Source organism: Phymastichus coffea, unplaced genomic scaffold, assembly GCF_024137745.1.
Source record: "Phymastichus coffea isolate CEN01 unplaced genomic scaffold, Cenicafe_Pcof_1.1 PCOF00007, whole genome shotgun sequence".
NCBI lineage: Eukaryota > Metazoa > Arthropoda > Insecta > Hymenoptera > Eulophidae > Phymastichus > Phymastichus coffea.
The window spans coordinates 10,241,246-10,259,127 of NW_026706818.1; the positions used below are offsets into that span (position 1 = coordinate 10,241,246).

The 17,882-nt window shown below is 37.7% G+C and overlaps 1 protein-coding gene across 1 annotated transcript in view; it reads right to left on the reverse strand.

The window, feature by feature from the left end:
* Positions 1 to 807: 807 nt before the first annotated feature.
* Positions 808 to 17,882, reverse strand: part of LOC131669470 (steroid receptor seven-up, isoforms B/C) — a 153,456-nt gene continuing 136,381 nt past the window's right edge. Inside the window, exon 3 of the mRNA XM_058944359.1 lies at positions 808 to 1,147. Coding sequence (XP_058800342.1) covers positions 873 to 1,147 — 275 coding nt within the window. The 3' untranslated portion in view covers positions 808 to 872. The remainder of the gene's footprint in view (positions 1,148 to 17,882) is intronic.

The following is a 17,882-nucleotide window of genomic DNA, read 5'->3' on the forward strand; positions in this document are numbered from 1 at the left end:
ATTAAACTTTCATCTTAATGCTACAAAAGCCTACATAAACATGGAAAAGTATCTAGAAGCGGCCTAATTTTGTTTCAGAAAATAAAAAATAACAATCAACAAACTAAAATACAGATAATTTATACCTTGAAAAGAAAGTTTATCATCTAGTTCAATTAAAAAATCAACCTATAGTAGTCAAACAAATAAAAATACATTCCGATGTACTTAGATTGTAGATTAATATATCAAGATCTTATTTGGACCAAGCGAAAGCATCTCAACCTGTAGTGAGAAAAATTTCCCTGGCTGCTAGGCAGAAAAGCACTACTGTCAATTAATAATAAATTATTAATTTATAACCGCATAATTCAACAAAATTTACTTATGGAATCCATTTATGGAGCATGGTAATAATACTAAACGTTGATATTTTTGAATGATTTGAAATTAAATTCTCAAGATTCATCTTAAACGTACTATGGCATATCACGTATGAAATAATTAAAAGAAGAATTAAGTATAAACTGTAAAAGAAGAAATAGTAGCTCCACACAAAATTTACATTAACAAAATTACTAAATATCAAAAGCAATTAGCGAAGAATTTGTTTGATACAACACTTAAAGTTTCAAGATGTAAAAAACTATAAAAGTCCTTTTTTATAAAGCTAATATTATAATTATTATTATTATCATTTATTTACAAATATTGTAAATGAAATTTATTAAACATAAAATCATAATAAGCTTCATTTGTCATTGCTCAATCTAAAATTCGCTGATAGGTTTGAAATACTTTCTTAGTTAAAATTGTTGTTCATTTATTTATATACATGTATACCATATGTTGCTAATAATAACTCTGATTCAAGTAATTTTAAATATTATTTGTCAAATTAATGATGTGTATGGCCAATTGAAGCTACTACCACTTAGGAGCATATCTCTTATTAGTGTTTCTATTGGAGTTTTACCGACAAGCCTTACAAAAAATAATTGTTCAATAACTTGCGACGAAACAATTCGCAGGGATGGCAATCTTAATAAAAGTTTTCCGAATCTTGTTGGTTGGTTTGGATATTGAGACCGACAATATTCTTCTAGCGCACATTGCGATTTTTCTTGTAAAGATTCTATATGAGTGATATCCGACAAACCACATGCATCTGAAAAAAATTAAATATATAACTATAATTAATGGTAGCAATAAGTGTATTTATTTTTAGTTCATCAAAGAAATTTAATAAATTGTTGAATATATGTAAAATGACAGCATTTATAAGTTTCTTTATATATAAGATATTTAGATATGAATAGCTCAGACCAGACTAGAAAATATTTCATGATTTTCGAAACCACCGGAAAAATATTTCGATAGTCGAGGAAGCCAAAGATGAAAGTTCGGGAGGTAGCAATAAGCAATCGTATCATTAGTTTAGGTTTCGAGTATTAAATTTGAATGAAATTCTGATAAAATATTCAAGTACTTACGTTTCAAATATCTAAAAGGATCATATATCTGTATAAAATTAATAGCTTTCCATTAGTTTAAAATAATTATGCTTTGAAGCAGCAATTTATCTTTATACTTCTTAATTAGTCTTTTGTGAAGTACATATATTAAACGACCGACTCCTAATAGGGAACTGTTTAGCAAGATGTATGATACTCGAATAGTCATTATAAATTAATTATCTTACTTATTGGTCATTAGGTTAAAAGACCCCGCAGTATCCTTATGGGAAATGGCTTTCGGTCAAAAATTTTGAAACTCAGCTATTTGGTAGATCTTGGCACATAGATCAAAAGTGTCCATGGGCTCAAAGCTCAGAAGTTAATGGTTCAGGATGTACAGATCCCCGAAGTTGAATTTTCCAGGATATTTTATACACAGTAAGAAATAGGTGACTCGGGTTTTTTAAACTATGTAAATATTTACGTACGCGCATATACTTATACATGCGTCAGTGTGTTCTCTCTATACAGTATATACATATATACTGTTCATCCGAAAAACACGGTACCTTGCAAGCATTCGATAAAAGAGCTTTCCATCCTCGGAGAGACCATTCATTTATATATATATATATATGGAGGTTATATTGTGACTTGGATGAGAGTAGACGTGTCTTGTGTGAGTGCTAAGTATAGGCCGATTCTGGAGAGAAGGAGAGCAGGAAGTGAAGAGAAAAGTGGAGAAAAGGTGCAGGAGGAGTAGAAGGGCGTTCGGAGAAGAGAAAAAGAGAACGAGACAAAGGGCGAAGGAAGAAAGGTGAAAAAAAAATAAAGGGAAAAAGGATAGGTTAGGGTAGATAAGACAGAAGGCGGGAAAAGAGGAGCGTAGGAGAGGGGCATAAAGGCGAAGACAGAGGGAATAAGAGAGAGAGTTAAGGCGGGAGCAAGGCGGGGAATTGGAATAGGGAACAGGAACGAGATGTTTACAACGCCAGGAACAGCGAGAGAGAGGGACGGTAAAGGAGATAAGAGGAAGGCAAAGGGGGTGAGAGGTAGAGAGAGTGAAGAGGGCATGAGAGGAGGAAACAAGGAAGAAGTGAGGCAGACGAAAAGGTACAAAAGTGAAAGCGAGGGGAGTGAAACAGAGGGGGATGAAAGGAATGAAATGGACAGAACATTGATAGGGGTGGGGGAGAGTAAAGGAGAAGACAATGCATTTGAAAGAGTACTAGCAGAAATGAGAGAACTGAGAAGAGAGGGGAAGAAAGAGAAAGAGGAACTGCTAAATGAAATGATGAGACGAATGGAAGAGGCGGAGAAAAAAAGGGAGGCAAAATGGGAGAGAGGTTTGGAAAAATTTAGAGAAGAATTAGAGAAAGATAGAGAGGAAAGGAAAAAAGAGAAAAGAGAAGAAAAAAGAAGACAAGAGAAGTGGGAAGAAAGAATGAAAGGATTGGAAGAAGAGATAAATAAGATGAAAAAATACATGGAAGGAAGAGAGACAAGGGTAGAAGAAAAAGGAGTAGATAATAGGGAAGAAATGGATCACATGAAGGAGAGGATGGATAGAGAAAGTAGGGTTAATAATATAATTGTAACAGATCTGGAGAGAGAACTGAAATGGGAAAAAAAAGGAGATGCAGAGGAATGGTTAAAGGACAGAATGGGAATTAAGGGGGAAATAATAAGCCTAAGGAGTATAGGAGGACCAGAAATAAAACAGAGACAGGAAGGGATAGAGTATAGAAGGAAGAGGATGTGGCAAATAAAGTGTGCCTCATGGGAGCAAAAGGAGGGAATAATGAAGAAAAAAAGTAAATTAGGGGAGAAAAAAATATGTATAGATCACGACTGGACGTGGAAACAGAGGAAAATAAGAGAGGAGGTAAGAAGAAAAGCAAGAGAATTTTGAAAAATAAGGGTAAGGAAGTTAAAATATGGCACAATGGGCTAAGAGCAGGGGAGGAAGAGTGGAGGTGGAACGAGAGAGAGGAGAGAATGACAAAGAAAGGAAGGGAGGGGTTTCGGAATTAAAGGGGGGAGAGGAGAGAGGAGAGAAGAGGTGAAGGGAAGGAAAACAGTAAAAATGTTATTTTGGAATGTGGCGGGAATAAAGAGCTTGGAAGAAGAGGACTGGAAATATATTAGAAATTTTGATATAGTAGGACTTACGGAGACATGGGTGAAAAGAGAAGAAGCAGAAATAGGAATAGGAAGAAATCTGAATGGGTATAACATTGAATGGAGGGACTCGAGAAGGGAAGGAAAAAGGGGTAGGGAGATAGGGGGTGGACTGATGGCAGTAAGAGAAAGACAAGGGAGAATAAAGGTAAAATGGAAGGAAGAAAGGACAGAAGAAGTCATAGTAGGGGAAATAGAGATAGAGAGAGAGAAATGCACGGTTGCATCAGTCTACATGCAGCACAAGAAAAAAGAAAATTATGAGTACCTAACCGAAGAAATAGAGGAAAATAGAGGAAAAATATTAATAATAGGAGGAGACTTTAACGCTAGAACAGGAGGCGAAGGAAGAGAATGGGACAGCGAAGGACAGATAGAAGAAATAAAAACAAAGGATGGTATGATAAACGCAGAAGGGGAAGAGATGGTAAAATGGCTAGGAGAGACGGGATTAGTGATTATGAATGGGAAAAAAGAAGGAGATGAAGAAGGAGAAATTACATATATAGGAGCGAGAGGGATGTCGACAATTGACTACATAATAGGAAATATAGGAGGGGAAGAGAGAGTGAAGAAAATGCAAATGGGAGAGAGAACCAAATCGGATCACCTACCAGTAGAAGTGGAACTAGAAAACAGGGTTGAAGAAGAAGAAAACAGAGAAGAAGAAAGGTTAAGAGAAGACTGGAGCGAAGAAGGAATAAAAGAGTATCATAGATGGATAGGAGCAGTAGAAGGAACGGAAAAATGGGAAGAGATAAAAATCAAAGTGCAGAACGCTGTAACAAAAAAGAAAATAAGAAGTAAAAAAGGAACAAGAAAAAGCTGGTGGAGAGAAGAATGTAAGGTAAAAAGAGACAAGGTTATGAATGCTCTGAAAGAACTAAGAAGAGGAACTAGGGATAGAAGCAGATACTTGGAAACAAAGAGGGAATACAGAGAGGAAATAAGAAAGGAAAAAGAAGAGGAAGGAAGGAAAGTGGCGGAGGAAATAAGCAAAGATAGAACGAGAAGGAAATTTTGGGAAAAAGTGAGCGGAGGAAAGAAAAAAAGAACAAAAATAGACAAAAAAATAAGTAATGAGGAATGGCTAAAACACTTCAAGAAGCAGCTGGGAGAAAAAGAAAAAGACTACAATCAAAAAGAAGAAAGAGCAGAATGGGAAAGAGGTGAAAAAGAGGAGGGAGGGGAAATAAAAGTAGGGGAGGTAGTAGAAGTGATAAAGAGAATGAAAAAGAAAAAAGCAGCAGGAGAAGATGGGATTGCAAATGAAGCGTGGATGGCAGGGACTGAAAGCCTAATAAATGACCTGACAAAATGTCTAAATAGAGTATGGAACGGAGAAGGATACCCGAAGGAATGGAGAAAGGGAATAATAATACCAGTATACAAGAAAGGTAAAAAAGAAGAAGTAAGCAATTACAGGGGTATAACGCTGATGGACACAGGTTACAAGATATATGCAGAAATAGTAAGGAAAAGACTAGACAGAGAGATAGAAGAAAAAGGAATACTAAGCGATACGCAAATGGGATTCAGACTAAAAAGAGGAACAACAGACGCAATATATGTGCTAAAAACGGCAATAGGAATAGAAATCAGGGAAAAAGGTGGGAAATTGTTTGTCTTCTTCGCTGATATCAAAGCAGCGTTTGACAGGATAAGAAGACAGAAGATATGGGAAAGAATGAAGGAAAAAGAAATAGATAAAAGGATCAGAAGAAGTATAGAAGAAATATATAAAGAAACAGGATGCAGAATAAAAATTAGAGGAGAGATAATAGGGGAATTCGACACAGAAAAGGGAGTAAGGCAAGGGTGCCCGCTGAGCACCACGATATTCAATCTTGCCTTTGTGGAGTTAGAAGAGAAAATGAGTAAAATTCAGGAAGGAGGAGTGGTAATAGGAAGAAAGAAAATCTGGACGATAGGATATGCGGATGATATAGTAATGTTGGCAAAAAATGAAAATGGGATGAAAGAGATGCTGAAAAAACTAAGGATATTCCTAGAGGAAAGAGGGTTGGAATTAAATGTAGAAAAGTCAAAAATGATGAGATGTAAGAAAGGAGGAGGAAGAGGAAAGGAAGAAAGTTTTGAGTGGATAGGAAAGAAAATTGAAATGGTAAAAGAATATAACTATCTGGGATTCACAATAAACAAAAATAATGGGAATAAGAGACATATAAAGAAAACAGAAGGTAAAATAAATATGGGACTAGGAAAAGTATGGCGGTTGGGAGAAAGATTATTTAAAGAAAATTGGAAGCTAAGGATGATGTTATTTGACGCGTTAATGAAAAGCGTGATAATGTATGGAGCAGAAATATGGGGGGTGGAAAAGATACGAGGAAATAGAAAGACTACAATTGAAATATATAAAATGGGTACTGGGTTTGGACAGAAACACACCGAGTTATCTGATAAAATGGGAAACAGGAAGAAAAGAAATAAAAGAAAAAGCAATAGAGAGAGCGATGAGATATGAAAATAAAATAAAAGAAGAGAGGGATGGAACAATAAAGAAAGAAGCATGGAGAGAAATGAAGAGAAACGAAAGGAAAAGAGAAGAAAGAAATGAAAAAAAAGGAGAGAGAGAAGAAAGACTAGGGGAAAGTAAAAAATACAGAGAGAGAGAAGAAGGAGACGATGAAAGAGAAGAGTTCTGGGAAGAAGTAAGAGAAGAATTGAAGAAAAAAGAAGAAAAAGAAATGGACGACAAGATGGAAGAATCAAGATATATAAGAGAGTGGAAGGGGATAAAGGAAGAAATGAAGAAGAGTAGACTAAAAGAAATACAAAATGAAGGGAAAATAAGAGGGCTACAGATAAGAGAGAGGTTTAGGTTAGGGAACGAGACAAGAGGGTGTAGATACTGGGAAAAAGATGAAAATAGGAAATGTAGACTGTGCCAAAAAGAAGAGGAAGACTGGAAACACATAGTAGAAAAATGCGAAATGACAAGAAAAGAAGGAGAAAAGTGGGAAGAAATAATGGTTGGGATCAAAGAAAAAATAGCATGGATGATGGAACTAAAGTGGAAAAGAAGAAGAAAAGAAGAAGAGAAAGAGAAAGAAAAAGAAAAGTGAAAAGAGAGAAGAAAGAAATTGGTAAGAGAGAACTGTAGTAAGCATGAGTGAAAGCAGAGGGAGCGGAGGATATCGCAGGAAAGGTGTAAAAGCCCTAATACGGACAGATGAAAGAAGAGGAAAAGGAAGTGCAAAATACACTAACACAAGGAAAACACAATCACACACATATACAACACAAAACACTAGCAAAAGAAACAAAACACGTCACTCAATAAAATTGAAATGTACATTGTAAATAATCAAATTGTAACATTAAGTTGAATAAACTCTCTCTCTCTCTCTCTATATATATATATATATATATATATATATATATATATTGTATATATATATACAGTGCCGGTCAGCCACTTTTACCCCCCCCCACGGGCAAAATCAGTCTAACTTCAAAGTTTTATATCTCTGGTAGAAATTAACGTACAGAGACGCGCGTGGGTGCGTTTGAAAGGTCTTTCGGAGAGCTTTCAAATAATATGACTCACGGTTGCCCTCGATTGTTTTTTTAAATTTTGCAACAATTATGCAAAATTGAAAATTCTGAAATTTTTTTATTATTTTTGACAATTAGCCAATTTTGGAAAAAAAATCGTACGAAAATTTGAAGAACACCATTTTTTAGCTATTACCAAGCCCTATCTGAATCACTCATCAAAAATTTATTTTCGTCAAATATGACGCGCGCACGGGCATTTTTTCCTGGAAGTGACAGTTTTTTTCAACATTTTTTATCTCCGTCAAATTGTAACAATCGTAAAAAATTTATAGGAGAAAAAATGTTTGTTTTTTCACGTAGAATACTGCAATAATTTTTTTTTCGGTTTTTCGAAAAATTTTTTTTTTCGGTTTAAATTATTTTTCAAGGTCGAAAAAAAAAAGATTTTTTTTTAATGTAATTTACGATACTTGTTATGTAGTATTATTGAATGGGTGGAAAAAAATTTTTTTTTGTGGTTTCTCATCTTTTTAGCGTACCGACTGTGAGAAAAAAAAATTGAAAAAAAACCGAAAAAAAAAATTTTTCGAAAAACCGAAAAAAAAATTATTGCAGTATTCTACGTGAAAAAACAAACATTTTTTCTCCTATAAAATTTTTTTCGATTGTTACAATTTGACGGAGATAAAAAATGTTGAAAAAAACTGTCACTTCCAGGAAAAAATGCCCGTGCACGCGTCATATTTGACGAAAATAAATTTTTGATGAGTGATTCAGATAGGGCTTGGTAATAGCTAAAAAATGGTGTACTTCAAATTTTCATACGATTTTTTTTCCAAAATTGGCTAATTGTCAAAAATAATAAAAAAATTTCAGAATTTTCAATTTTGCATAATTGTTGCAAAATTTAAAAAAACAATCGAGGGCAACCGTGAGTCATATTATTTGAAAGCTCTCCGAAAGACCTTTCAAACGCACCCACGCGCGTCTCTGTACGTTAATTTCTACCAGAGATATAAAACTTTGAAGTTAGACTGATTTTGCCCGTGGGGGGGGGGTAAAAGTGGCTGACCGGCACTGTATATATATATATGTATGTGTGTGTGTGTGTGTGTGTGTGTGTGTGTATATATAACTAATGGTCTCTGTATAAAATATATATATATGGGTGATTCCAGCAGTTTTTTAAAATTGGCTGCACAGGGGGGTCAGCCGATCTACTCGGCGATTTTTTCTATGATAGAGTATGTCAAAAGAAGCCTTTTGGCTATCTCAGATTTTCGTTAAAATATATATATGTCCATATATATTTTTTCAAAGTCTGAAAATCCGCCTGTTTTTGGCTATTTTTGAAAAATCGTAGCTCCGCGAGTTTTCAATATTTTTCAATGTGCGACGTCTCATATGATTCGTCTACTTTTATATTTTCAAGAAAAAAATTGTTCATTTATAAAAAGTGACAGCTACCGGGTGTACTCTGACGATATTTGTACGCTTTTTAGGGTCAATTTAATGCTCATATTCCGAGTACTGTAACTTGGTCAATTTTTAATATTTTTGAAGCAACCGCATGTCATTTTTTTTTGTCTTTTTATGACCTGTAATTTGAGACCCGGCGCATCTCAATGGACGCATTAGAACCAGAGATATAGCCGATAAAAGTTGGCCGTTTTATCAAAAATAGACATTTTCAAAGGCGAAAAAAAAACGCATTCAATTTTTTTTCTACTTTGAGGCGGTTTTAGTTAGCTCAAGTCGAGTAGAACATGTTCTGAAATTTTCACGATATGACCCTTTTTCATTTTCAAATAAAACGATTTCAAAAATTGGCGATTTTGATTTTTTCAAAAAATGTTCATTTTCAAACGGCTATATCTCTAGTTTTATTGCGTCCATTGAGATGCGCCGAGTCTCAAATTACAGGTCATAAAAAGACAAAAAAAATGACATGCGGTTGGTTCAAAAATATTGAAAATTGGCCAAGTTACAAGGCTCGGAATATGAGCATCAAATTGACCCTAAAAGCGTACCAATATCGTCAGAGTACACCCGGTAGCTGTCACTTTTTATAAATGGACAATTTTTTTCTTGAAAGTAGAAGAGTTGACGTTTCAAATGACTCCCCGCATGTCGAAAAATATGAAATATGAAAAGCGACAAAAAGCTATCACAAGACGTGACGAGCACCGCTATCCTCCTCTAGAACTAGATGAGAATTCAAGAATATGTATTAATTGCAATCGGTCAATCATTGATGAGATAGTTTTAGAAGAACGAGATCCAACATGCCTACGGCTAAATGTCCTGACTCAAACCCCCTCTCAAACGTGTCTCATTTGTCAAGCACAAAATGACGTTCATAGACTTACGTTGCAATGTAGAGTTCAGGTATTCATTAAAAGAAATATATTCATCCCAGAAAATGTGTAATGCTGTGTACATCATCTTGATCAGAATGGTCTTTTCTTCAACATACTTTTGCTTGGTTTACAGTACATCAATCAACCGTATGTTATCAGAGGACAGCAATTACAAGTATTTTTTTAAGAAATGAGAAACGTCGCGTTAAATAGAGGTTCGGATATTGATTATAACAACCTATCTGATGACGATTTAGAGTGCATAGCTCCAATTAATAAAAATCAATTCGAAGACCTCCTGACCTATTGCGATCCAGTAGTATTGCATGGAGTGCTGAGGCATATTACTGGGAAAGATTTATTGATTTTTTTGTGTAAGATGAGACAGGGACTAAGCGATGAGTTTTTAAAAGTGATTTTCAATGAATCTAGTAGACAAAATGTCAGTTTGATTGTTGATTATGTTAGATTGTCACTATTACAAAGATTTGCTCCAGAAAATATTGGACCTGAATCTATAACTAGAGATCAGTTCATTGACCAACATGTAACCGAGTTTGCCAACGAGCTCTACAATCCTGTACCTGGAGAAAGAAGAGCAATTGCAATAATTGATAGTATATATGCCTACATACACCAGAGAACCAACTTTCGAGTGTTGCGGTAATCTTTCTCTCTTCATAAACATCGGCATTTGTTGAAGCCAACTCTCATTGTAGCTCCAGATGGTTATTTTCTAAGAATTTTAGGCCCATATTTTTCGGATGCTCGAAATAATGGTGCTGAAATTCTACGAGAAGAATTCGAGAGGGATGCTAGTATACTTGGAAACTGGTTCCACAATGGTGACATTGTTTTGATAGATAGAGGTTATCACGATGTAATACCATTACTGCAACGTCTTGGGATTGATCATAGAATGCCTGCTCTTCTTCAACATGGTCAAAGACAACTCATTACGCAGGATTCTAATGACAATAGGATATTGACTAAACATCGCTGGGTAGTTGAAGCACGCAATGGACACTTCAGATCTGTTTTCAAATTCTTATCACATACAATAAACTTGCAACATGCTAAAAATCTACACAGTCTATATCTAATAGCTGGAGCTATTTTGAATCGCTATCGCTCGGTAATCAGAATGCAAGACACGAATGCAGAACTCGCAAGAGAAATAATTCAAAGATCAAGGATGCCCAATATTGTGCAAGCGAAAGTCGAAGTTGATAACTTGACTAGAAGAAATGGACAGTGGGCACCGCTAGACGGTGAAGAAATAGCGAATTTTTCCTTACTGAAATTGAACTACTTGCAAGATTTAACTATTGGAACGTATCAAATCAAGCTTTCTCCGTCTTATATTCAAGATTTTTTTTTTTTTTTTTTTTTTATTTAACGTCGCTCTATTTATGCTCCATCAGTGCTAATCAGCGACGGAGGCTTGCAATGTGTTTGAGAACAAAGCACATGAAACTTTTTTCAGTGGTGCTTGTATCAATGAGCAGGGACTGGGAATTGAAGCGAGGCCTATCGGGTGCGAGTCCGTCGCCCTACCGACCGAGCCATTGCAGGCCTCGTATATTCAAGATAAACTGGTTAGAGACAATGATGAGCACTTCGAAGTTGATCAAAACATCAATGAACCAGGTTTTCTTAGAGTACGACTATTTTCAAGGTTTCGCAATGCAGTCAGGCATCAGATATTTATCTCATATCAAGTCCAGAATGACGACGACCAGCAGAATGAAAATGGTGATGAACCGATTTTGGGTTACTATTGTACCTGCCAAAGTGATGCACGTACTCTAGGTTCATGTACGCATGTTGCTAGTGTTTTATGGTATCTTGGATTTGCACGACATCAGCCTAATATCAGATACCCTGATGAATCACTTCTTGAAACCACTCTAGATGCTGCACATCGAGCAATTCCGAATCCTGCAGTTCAGGTTATAAATGATTAATCCATTCCATTGCCTAATCAAAAAAAAAAAATATATATATATATACACTGACTCTGAGTACACTGAAGCATGTATAAGTATATGCAGGTACGTCAATATATACATAGTTTAAAAACCCGAGTCACCTATTTCTTACTGTGTATAAAATATCCTGCAAAGTTCAACTTCGGGGACTTGTACATCCTGAACCATCAACTTTTGAGCTTTAAGCCCATGGACACTTTTGATCAATGTGCCAAGATCTGCCAAATAGCTGAGTTTCAAAATTTTTAACCGAAAGCCATTTCCCATAAGGATAGTGCGGGGTCCTTACTAGATCATCAATAATTCATCGTAAAAAAAGAGAGAGATACTGACTACTCCACGCCGGTACAACTGAACTTGGTGCTAGTGGCGGACAGTAAAGTTGTTACCGGGCGTAAACGAAGATTTACAGCTGCTTGCTGGCTGTGTCGCAGGTACGTACTGCTGGTATTCCCGAAAAATGGCCGCTGCAATGGTTAATAATGATGTTGTGCGCTATTCCCGGGGGAAGATGGTTGCTTTGGCTGATGGAGATACCGTGCACCGTTGGTCATGAATGATCGAGCTTCTGCCCACCCTAATTTAAAACTCTCCTTCTGCTATTGCTGCTGCAATGTGTCTTACATCGACAATATCTCTTGTGTTGACTCACTCTCATTCCGCGTTTCCCATCGCGCTTTTAGAGCTCAAAACCAGTCCCTAGCTGTAACCGATATCACCGACCAGATTTCCTCTTTCGACTCTAGCGTCATTTCTTCTTTCTTCCATATCCCTCTTTCTCTAGTGAACATCAAACGTATTTCGAAACAGCACCTGATTTTTCTGCAATATTATTAATATTTTGTTTCGACTTCTCGAGAAAATTATTTTAGGTGATGCGATTTTCATCGAGTAACCAGGTTAGTGCTGATCATTTGCACATTTTTTGCATTTTGCCCTGGAATCTTGCATTACCTTCTTCGACACTCTTACATAACCTGGCTTTCACCTACAAACCAAAACAGCACTTCACGGGAAAACGGAATCACTCTTGCCACTTTGATATTTTTTGGTTTCGTCGCTAAACTGCAACTATTGCTACATGCATTAGTTGTTGATTATTGAGTGAGAGAATTCTCTTTTTTTTGTTTTATGCTCGTTACTCTTTCTTGGTAGCTTACTGTTGGTACGCTACCTAATCGAGCTTGCAAGCTTTACTGCCGCGCATGACTATCGTATCGTCCATATCGTCTTGTTTAGTATTTCGGTTATTGTATACTATTGCGTAATTTATTTATTATTTGTACCGTTTCAATCTCATTAAGCGAGGTTATGTTCATATGTCGTGATTTTTCGTACGATGTGCCTTAATCATAATCAACCATCTGTTACAATTCACTTTACCTTAGCAGCTGTTCCTTTGTTTGAGTTTGTTCCAGTCGGCTTCTCAGTACTCTACTTTGCCAAACAAACCTTGCGCGACTTTTTATTTTAATGTCAAACCGCAAATGTAATAAGTGCAATTTTTTCTTGCGGCATCTTGATCGGTCGCTATTGTTCGATCCTGCAACTCCATTTATCATTACAACTGTACTTCCCCAAATTTCCGCCTAGCCATCTCTAAATCTGCCAATTTTGTTTTGCTGTTCCGGTTCCTCACCCGCAAAGGTTACACCGACTGCCAATACCTTAGCGGTTCTACTTGTCATACCTATTAGCCACAAAGCTTCCATTTTCTCACTGGTTAGAAAGCGCCTGGCCTCACCTTCACGGCCATCAATCTCACCGGTCGCCAGGCATCTTTCCACATTACCCCGCGATTTTTCGCCTAATTTTTCGATTGCTGTTGTTGCCGCTTCGCCTGTAGACCGAACTCACACTTTGTCTCCTGCGGGCTCTTCTCTTATCACGGCTCGGGACCAACTGGGCGACAGAATGGATGCATCTGAGTAGTTCCAAAGGGAGATCTAACTGAATGCTAGACGATATGAGGAGGTTCGCCAAATTTGGACACAGCTATGCACTGAAAATCATGCAGGGATGCCCTTTTTTCTATTTTTGATGACCCTGAACTACTTGTGCACGGTCTTTCCCTTGAATTCAAGGGCACGTTATTCCAGGTAGCCACTGCTATCCTTCAAGCCCTTGGTTTCGGTGAAGATCATATCCTCCCATCTATGATCCACATCTGTGAGTGGACGCCATCGATAGCCTTAAGCCAGAACTCCACTGCCGCCTCGCTTCATCGGCAGCCCCCTGGGCTGAGTCATCGGTCTTCTCGCAGATCCATTGCGTTTCTCGTTGAGTCAACTTCTGTTCGTGACAGGATACTCTGCCTCTCGCTGAGACTGAGGGAACACACTGCGCAATCGATTTTTGGATGTAGTGGCACAATGAAGGTTTATGTCCGTCCAATTTGGCCGAAGTCGGTTTCAGACTTTACCATTAAGACAAGAAAGATTAGCACCAATCTTGGCCATGCTTGGACCATCGTTCGAAACCTGAGGGTCTTTTGCAGGGCCACTCAACATTCCGATTCAATCCTTATCATAGCAGAGGCTGATCTCCAAATGTTTCTTCCATTGCAGCGCTTGTCCTCCCCTACTGCCAACGGTCACCCTCAACCCAAGCGCACAGAAAATGCTCCCCACCCCCACTTTTTTCCCAGTCTACTCGCAGAGCCGTCTGACATCATCCTAAAAACCGATAATTATCAACACCTACTAAAGATATATCAGTCCTCTTTATTGCGCATATAAATATCAACAGTCTCAATATGCTATAGCACTTTTCGCTCCTAGAAGCTGAAGCACACTTAAACAAATACAACCTGATTGCAATCTCTGAGACAAAGCTGAATAACTTGGTCTCAGGTGCACATCTCTCTCTTACAAATTAAAATTTTTATAGACTTAATCGCTCAGGCAGGGAGGTTGGTGGTGTCGGTTTTTATGCTTATTTGGATTTGAAAATTAAAATATTTCTTACTTCTGATCCGATTTTTGACGACACGCCAGAGTTTATTATAGAAGAAGTGTAATATAAGAATCATGCTATATTATTATTCGCAGTAGTTTACCGTCGTCCATCTTCCTCGATCCCCTCATTTTTCCTCAATTCCCTTTCTCTGTTTCTCCCGATTTTTGATGATATAGTTATTACCGGCGATTTAATTTCTTACCTCCGGTCTCATCTCTCTCATGTTCTTCCTTTCCAAGATTTACTCGGCTGTCTTGCTCTTACAGTAGTCTTTTATAAGCCAACACATCATCCCATATCAAAAAGTAGGGACATCACCCGTACCATACTTAACCTTTTCATGACAAATCAGTCCACGTGTGTATTTAACTTCATAGTCTTCTTCCCCCTTAACTTCCTCAAATCATCACAGATAATACTAACATCCCTTTCTCCTTCTCAGTTGAAAGTCATGGTCTCACTATTTCATCTACTCTGAACTGGAAATTAACATTTCAAACACTCTAAAAAAGATTTATATAAACTTAAATTCTCTTGAATTTTATAGAAAATCTCTAGCCGTTTCCACTGGAAAATATCTTGTCGAAACTCTTATTTTCTCTCATTTTACCTATGCTTCTCTGAAATTTCACAAACTGGATGAAACCAGATCAGCTGTTCTTCATATTGCCCATAACGCTTATGTTCAATTCATAATCGGTTACATTCTGGTCATCCCTTCTCGCAATATTGAGTCTCATATATCCTTTCACAGATTACAATTAGGTTGGCTCTCCTTCGAATCACTAAGACACATCACATTTATCCTTCGCACAAAACTGTCTGTACATCGTATTCAGCATATCTCACAACGTATCTTTGCCCCTCAAACCAACTCCACTTAAAGCGCTCGACTCACAATCCTCCTATGGGTTTCTTCTATATACTCGGTACCATGAATGGAGGCTTGCCTCCACTCTGTATCAATCTATGGTATGTTCTTCTTTAATCAGCTCTCTATCACTGATTTTGACATCCGTAGATACAACGAACTGAAGACATAGTGGTTTTCGTTTTTCATGATTATTGAAAAACAATTTTTTCGTTGCAGAGTTGAATTCGAGTCTCTAACCAATATCTCTGCACTACTTAAACTACCAACAGTCTCCCTTCCATTCAATGTGTCAGTTTTCACCTTTTCCTCTCACTTTCTTCAAGCCCCCGGCAGCTACCTTTCCGTCAATTTCTCTCCATTTAACAAATTCTCCTAAATTTTATATCCCATCTTTTTGATTTCACATTACATCCGATCCTTTTCTCCACTCTTTAGATCATTTTCTCCTTACCTATCCTTATGTCTTCTATTATCTGCTTCATTTTTCTCTTTGTGAACTTTCTTCTATTTTTATTATTGTCTTATTACTATATATTTTTTATATTTACTCATACTATGATGAATTCTTCTCGAAACTTAACTAGGTTTCCGTCTTGATTAACTATACGAATTTGAAAATGATCAGTGCTCGTCATAGCGACTGGAAGGTCAATGACGTGGGAGGATATTTCTATAATATTATATTCAGGTGGCACTGTTGGGAAAAGTTCATGTATGGCATGTACTTTGTGATCGTTTATGTAAGAGCCTGTAGTAATATTACACTCTATATATAAAGCTTTAACTTCGAGAATAGTCAGAGATAACTTAGAACTATGCGTTTCGTTTTCAATAAATGTGTGTCTAATGAAGCTCAAAATTGATCCAATAGAATCCTCTGGTTAAAATTTGTTTTAGGACTACACTGAATGACTATACGAGGTCTGTCCGAAAAGTATCGGGCCTACGTTTATATCTTCGCGCCATAGTGTTCGAGCGACCTCTACCGGACAGAAACATCAACAGTAAAGCCTCACGAATCTATTGGTTACTTACTGACACATACCGGACGTACGAGCGTGGTCCGATAAGTACTTAGCCTCACCGCCCGATGGCGCCACTCTCGCAAATAAAATATTCCATCACGTAGTACAACCTTCTCGATGATTACTGTCAAGATTTCAGCCGGATCGGAGTTGTAGTTTATTTTTGAGAGCGTGTGAAACCAAGTGTGCCCGTTGATTTTTGAAAAACGGAAAAAGAGCAGTATCGGTCGGTGATTCGATTCTTGTTTTTAGAAGGGAAATCGCTCAGGGAAATCAAAAAGCACTTGGATGCTGTGTACGGTGACTCTTTTCCTTCGATGGCGACCGTCAAAAATTGGTTTAACGAGTTTCAACGTGGTCGCACGTCGATTTTTGAAGAGCCACGTCCAGGTGCTCCGAAAACGGCTACCACGGAGCATAACGTGACAAAAATTCACGATCTCGTATTGGCAGATCGACGATTGAAGGTGCGCGAGATAGCTAAGATCGTAGGCATCTCAAAAGACCGCGTGGGTCATGTCCTGCATGAAATTTTGGGCATGATAAAACTGTCGGCGCGGTGGGTGCCGCGTTTGCTCACTCCGGACAACAAGTGCAACCGTGAGACAACTTCAGAGCAATGTCTGACGCTGTTTAAGCGCAATCCGAAGGAGTTTCTGCGTCGTTTCGTGGTAGTCGACGAAACATGGATCCACTGGTATACACCAGAGACCAAGGAATAGTAGAAACAGTGGACTTTACCCGGCGAAAGTGCTCCGAAGAATGCGAAGACTGCACCATCGGCCGGAAAGGTGATGGCCACCGTTTTCTGGGATTCACAAGGTGTGATCTACATCGACTACCTGGAGAGGGGCAAAACGGTCACAAGGCTGTACTATGCCGAATTATTGGGCCGATTCGACGTCGAATTGCAGAAAAAACGGCCCCATTTGGCGAAGAAAAAAGTGCTCTTCCACCATGACAACGCACCGGCTCACACCTCCGCCGTCCAAATTGGTCGAATTAAGCTACGAACTGCTGCCCCATCCACCGTATTCTCCAGGTTTAGCCCCGTGCGACTTCTTTTTGTATCCAGATTTGAAAAAGTCACTCGCCGGGCAGAAATTTGAGTCGAATGAGGAGGTAATCGCTGCCACGGAAGCCTACTTTTCAGAGCTCGAGGAAACGTATTTTTCAGACGGGCTAAAGAAGTTGGAGCATCGCTGGGCTAAGTGTATCGAACTAAAAGGAGACTATGTTGAAAAATAAAACGCCACTTTTCCAGAATTTTCGTTGTTCTTTTGTAGGCTAAATACTTATCGGACCACCCTCGTATAGTTCATGCGCAGCGTGTCTTTGTTTTATAGTGCCTTTTTCGCGTTCGTTGGATTTTCATATTGTCAAAAATGACTGAAAAACAAGATTAACGAATTTCCATCAAATTTTGCTTTGAACTCGAAAAAACGAGTTCAAAGCAAATTGCGAATTGACAATAGCTATCTTTTGATATCGCCCTCCTTTCCGCTGGTAGAGCATTACGCATGAAAACACCT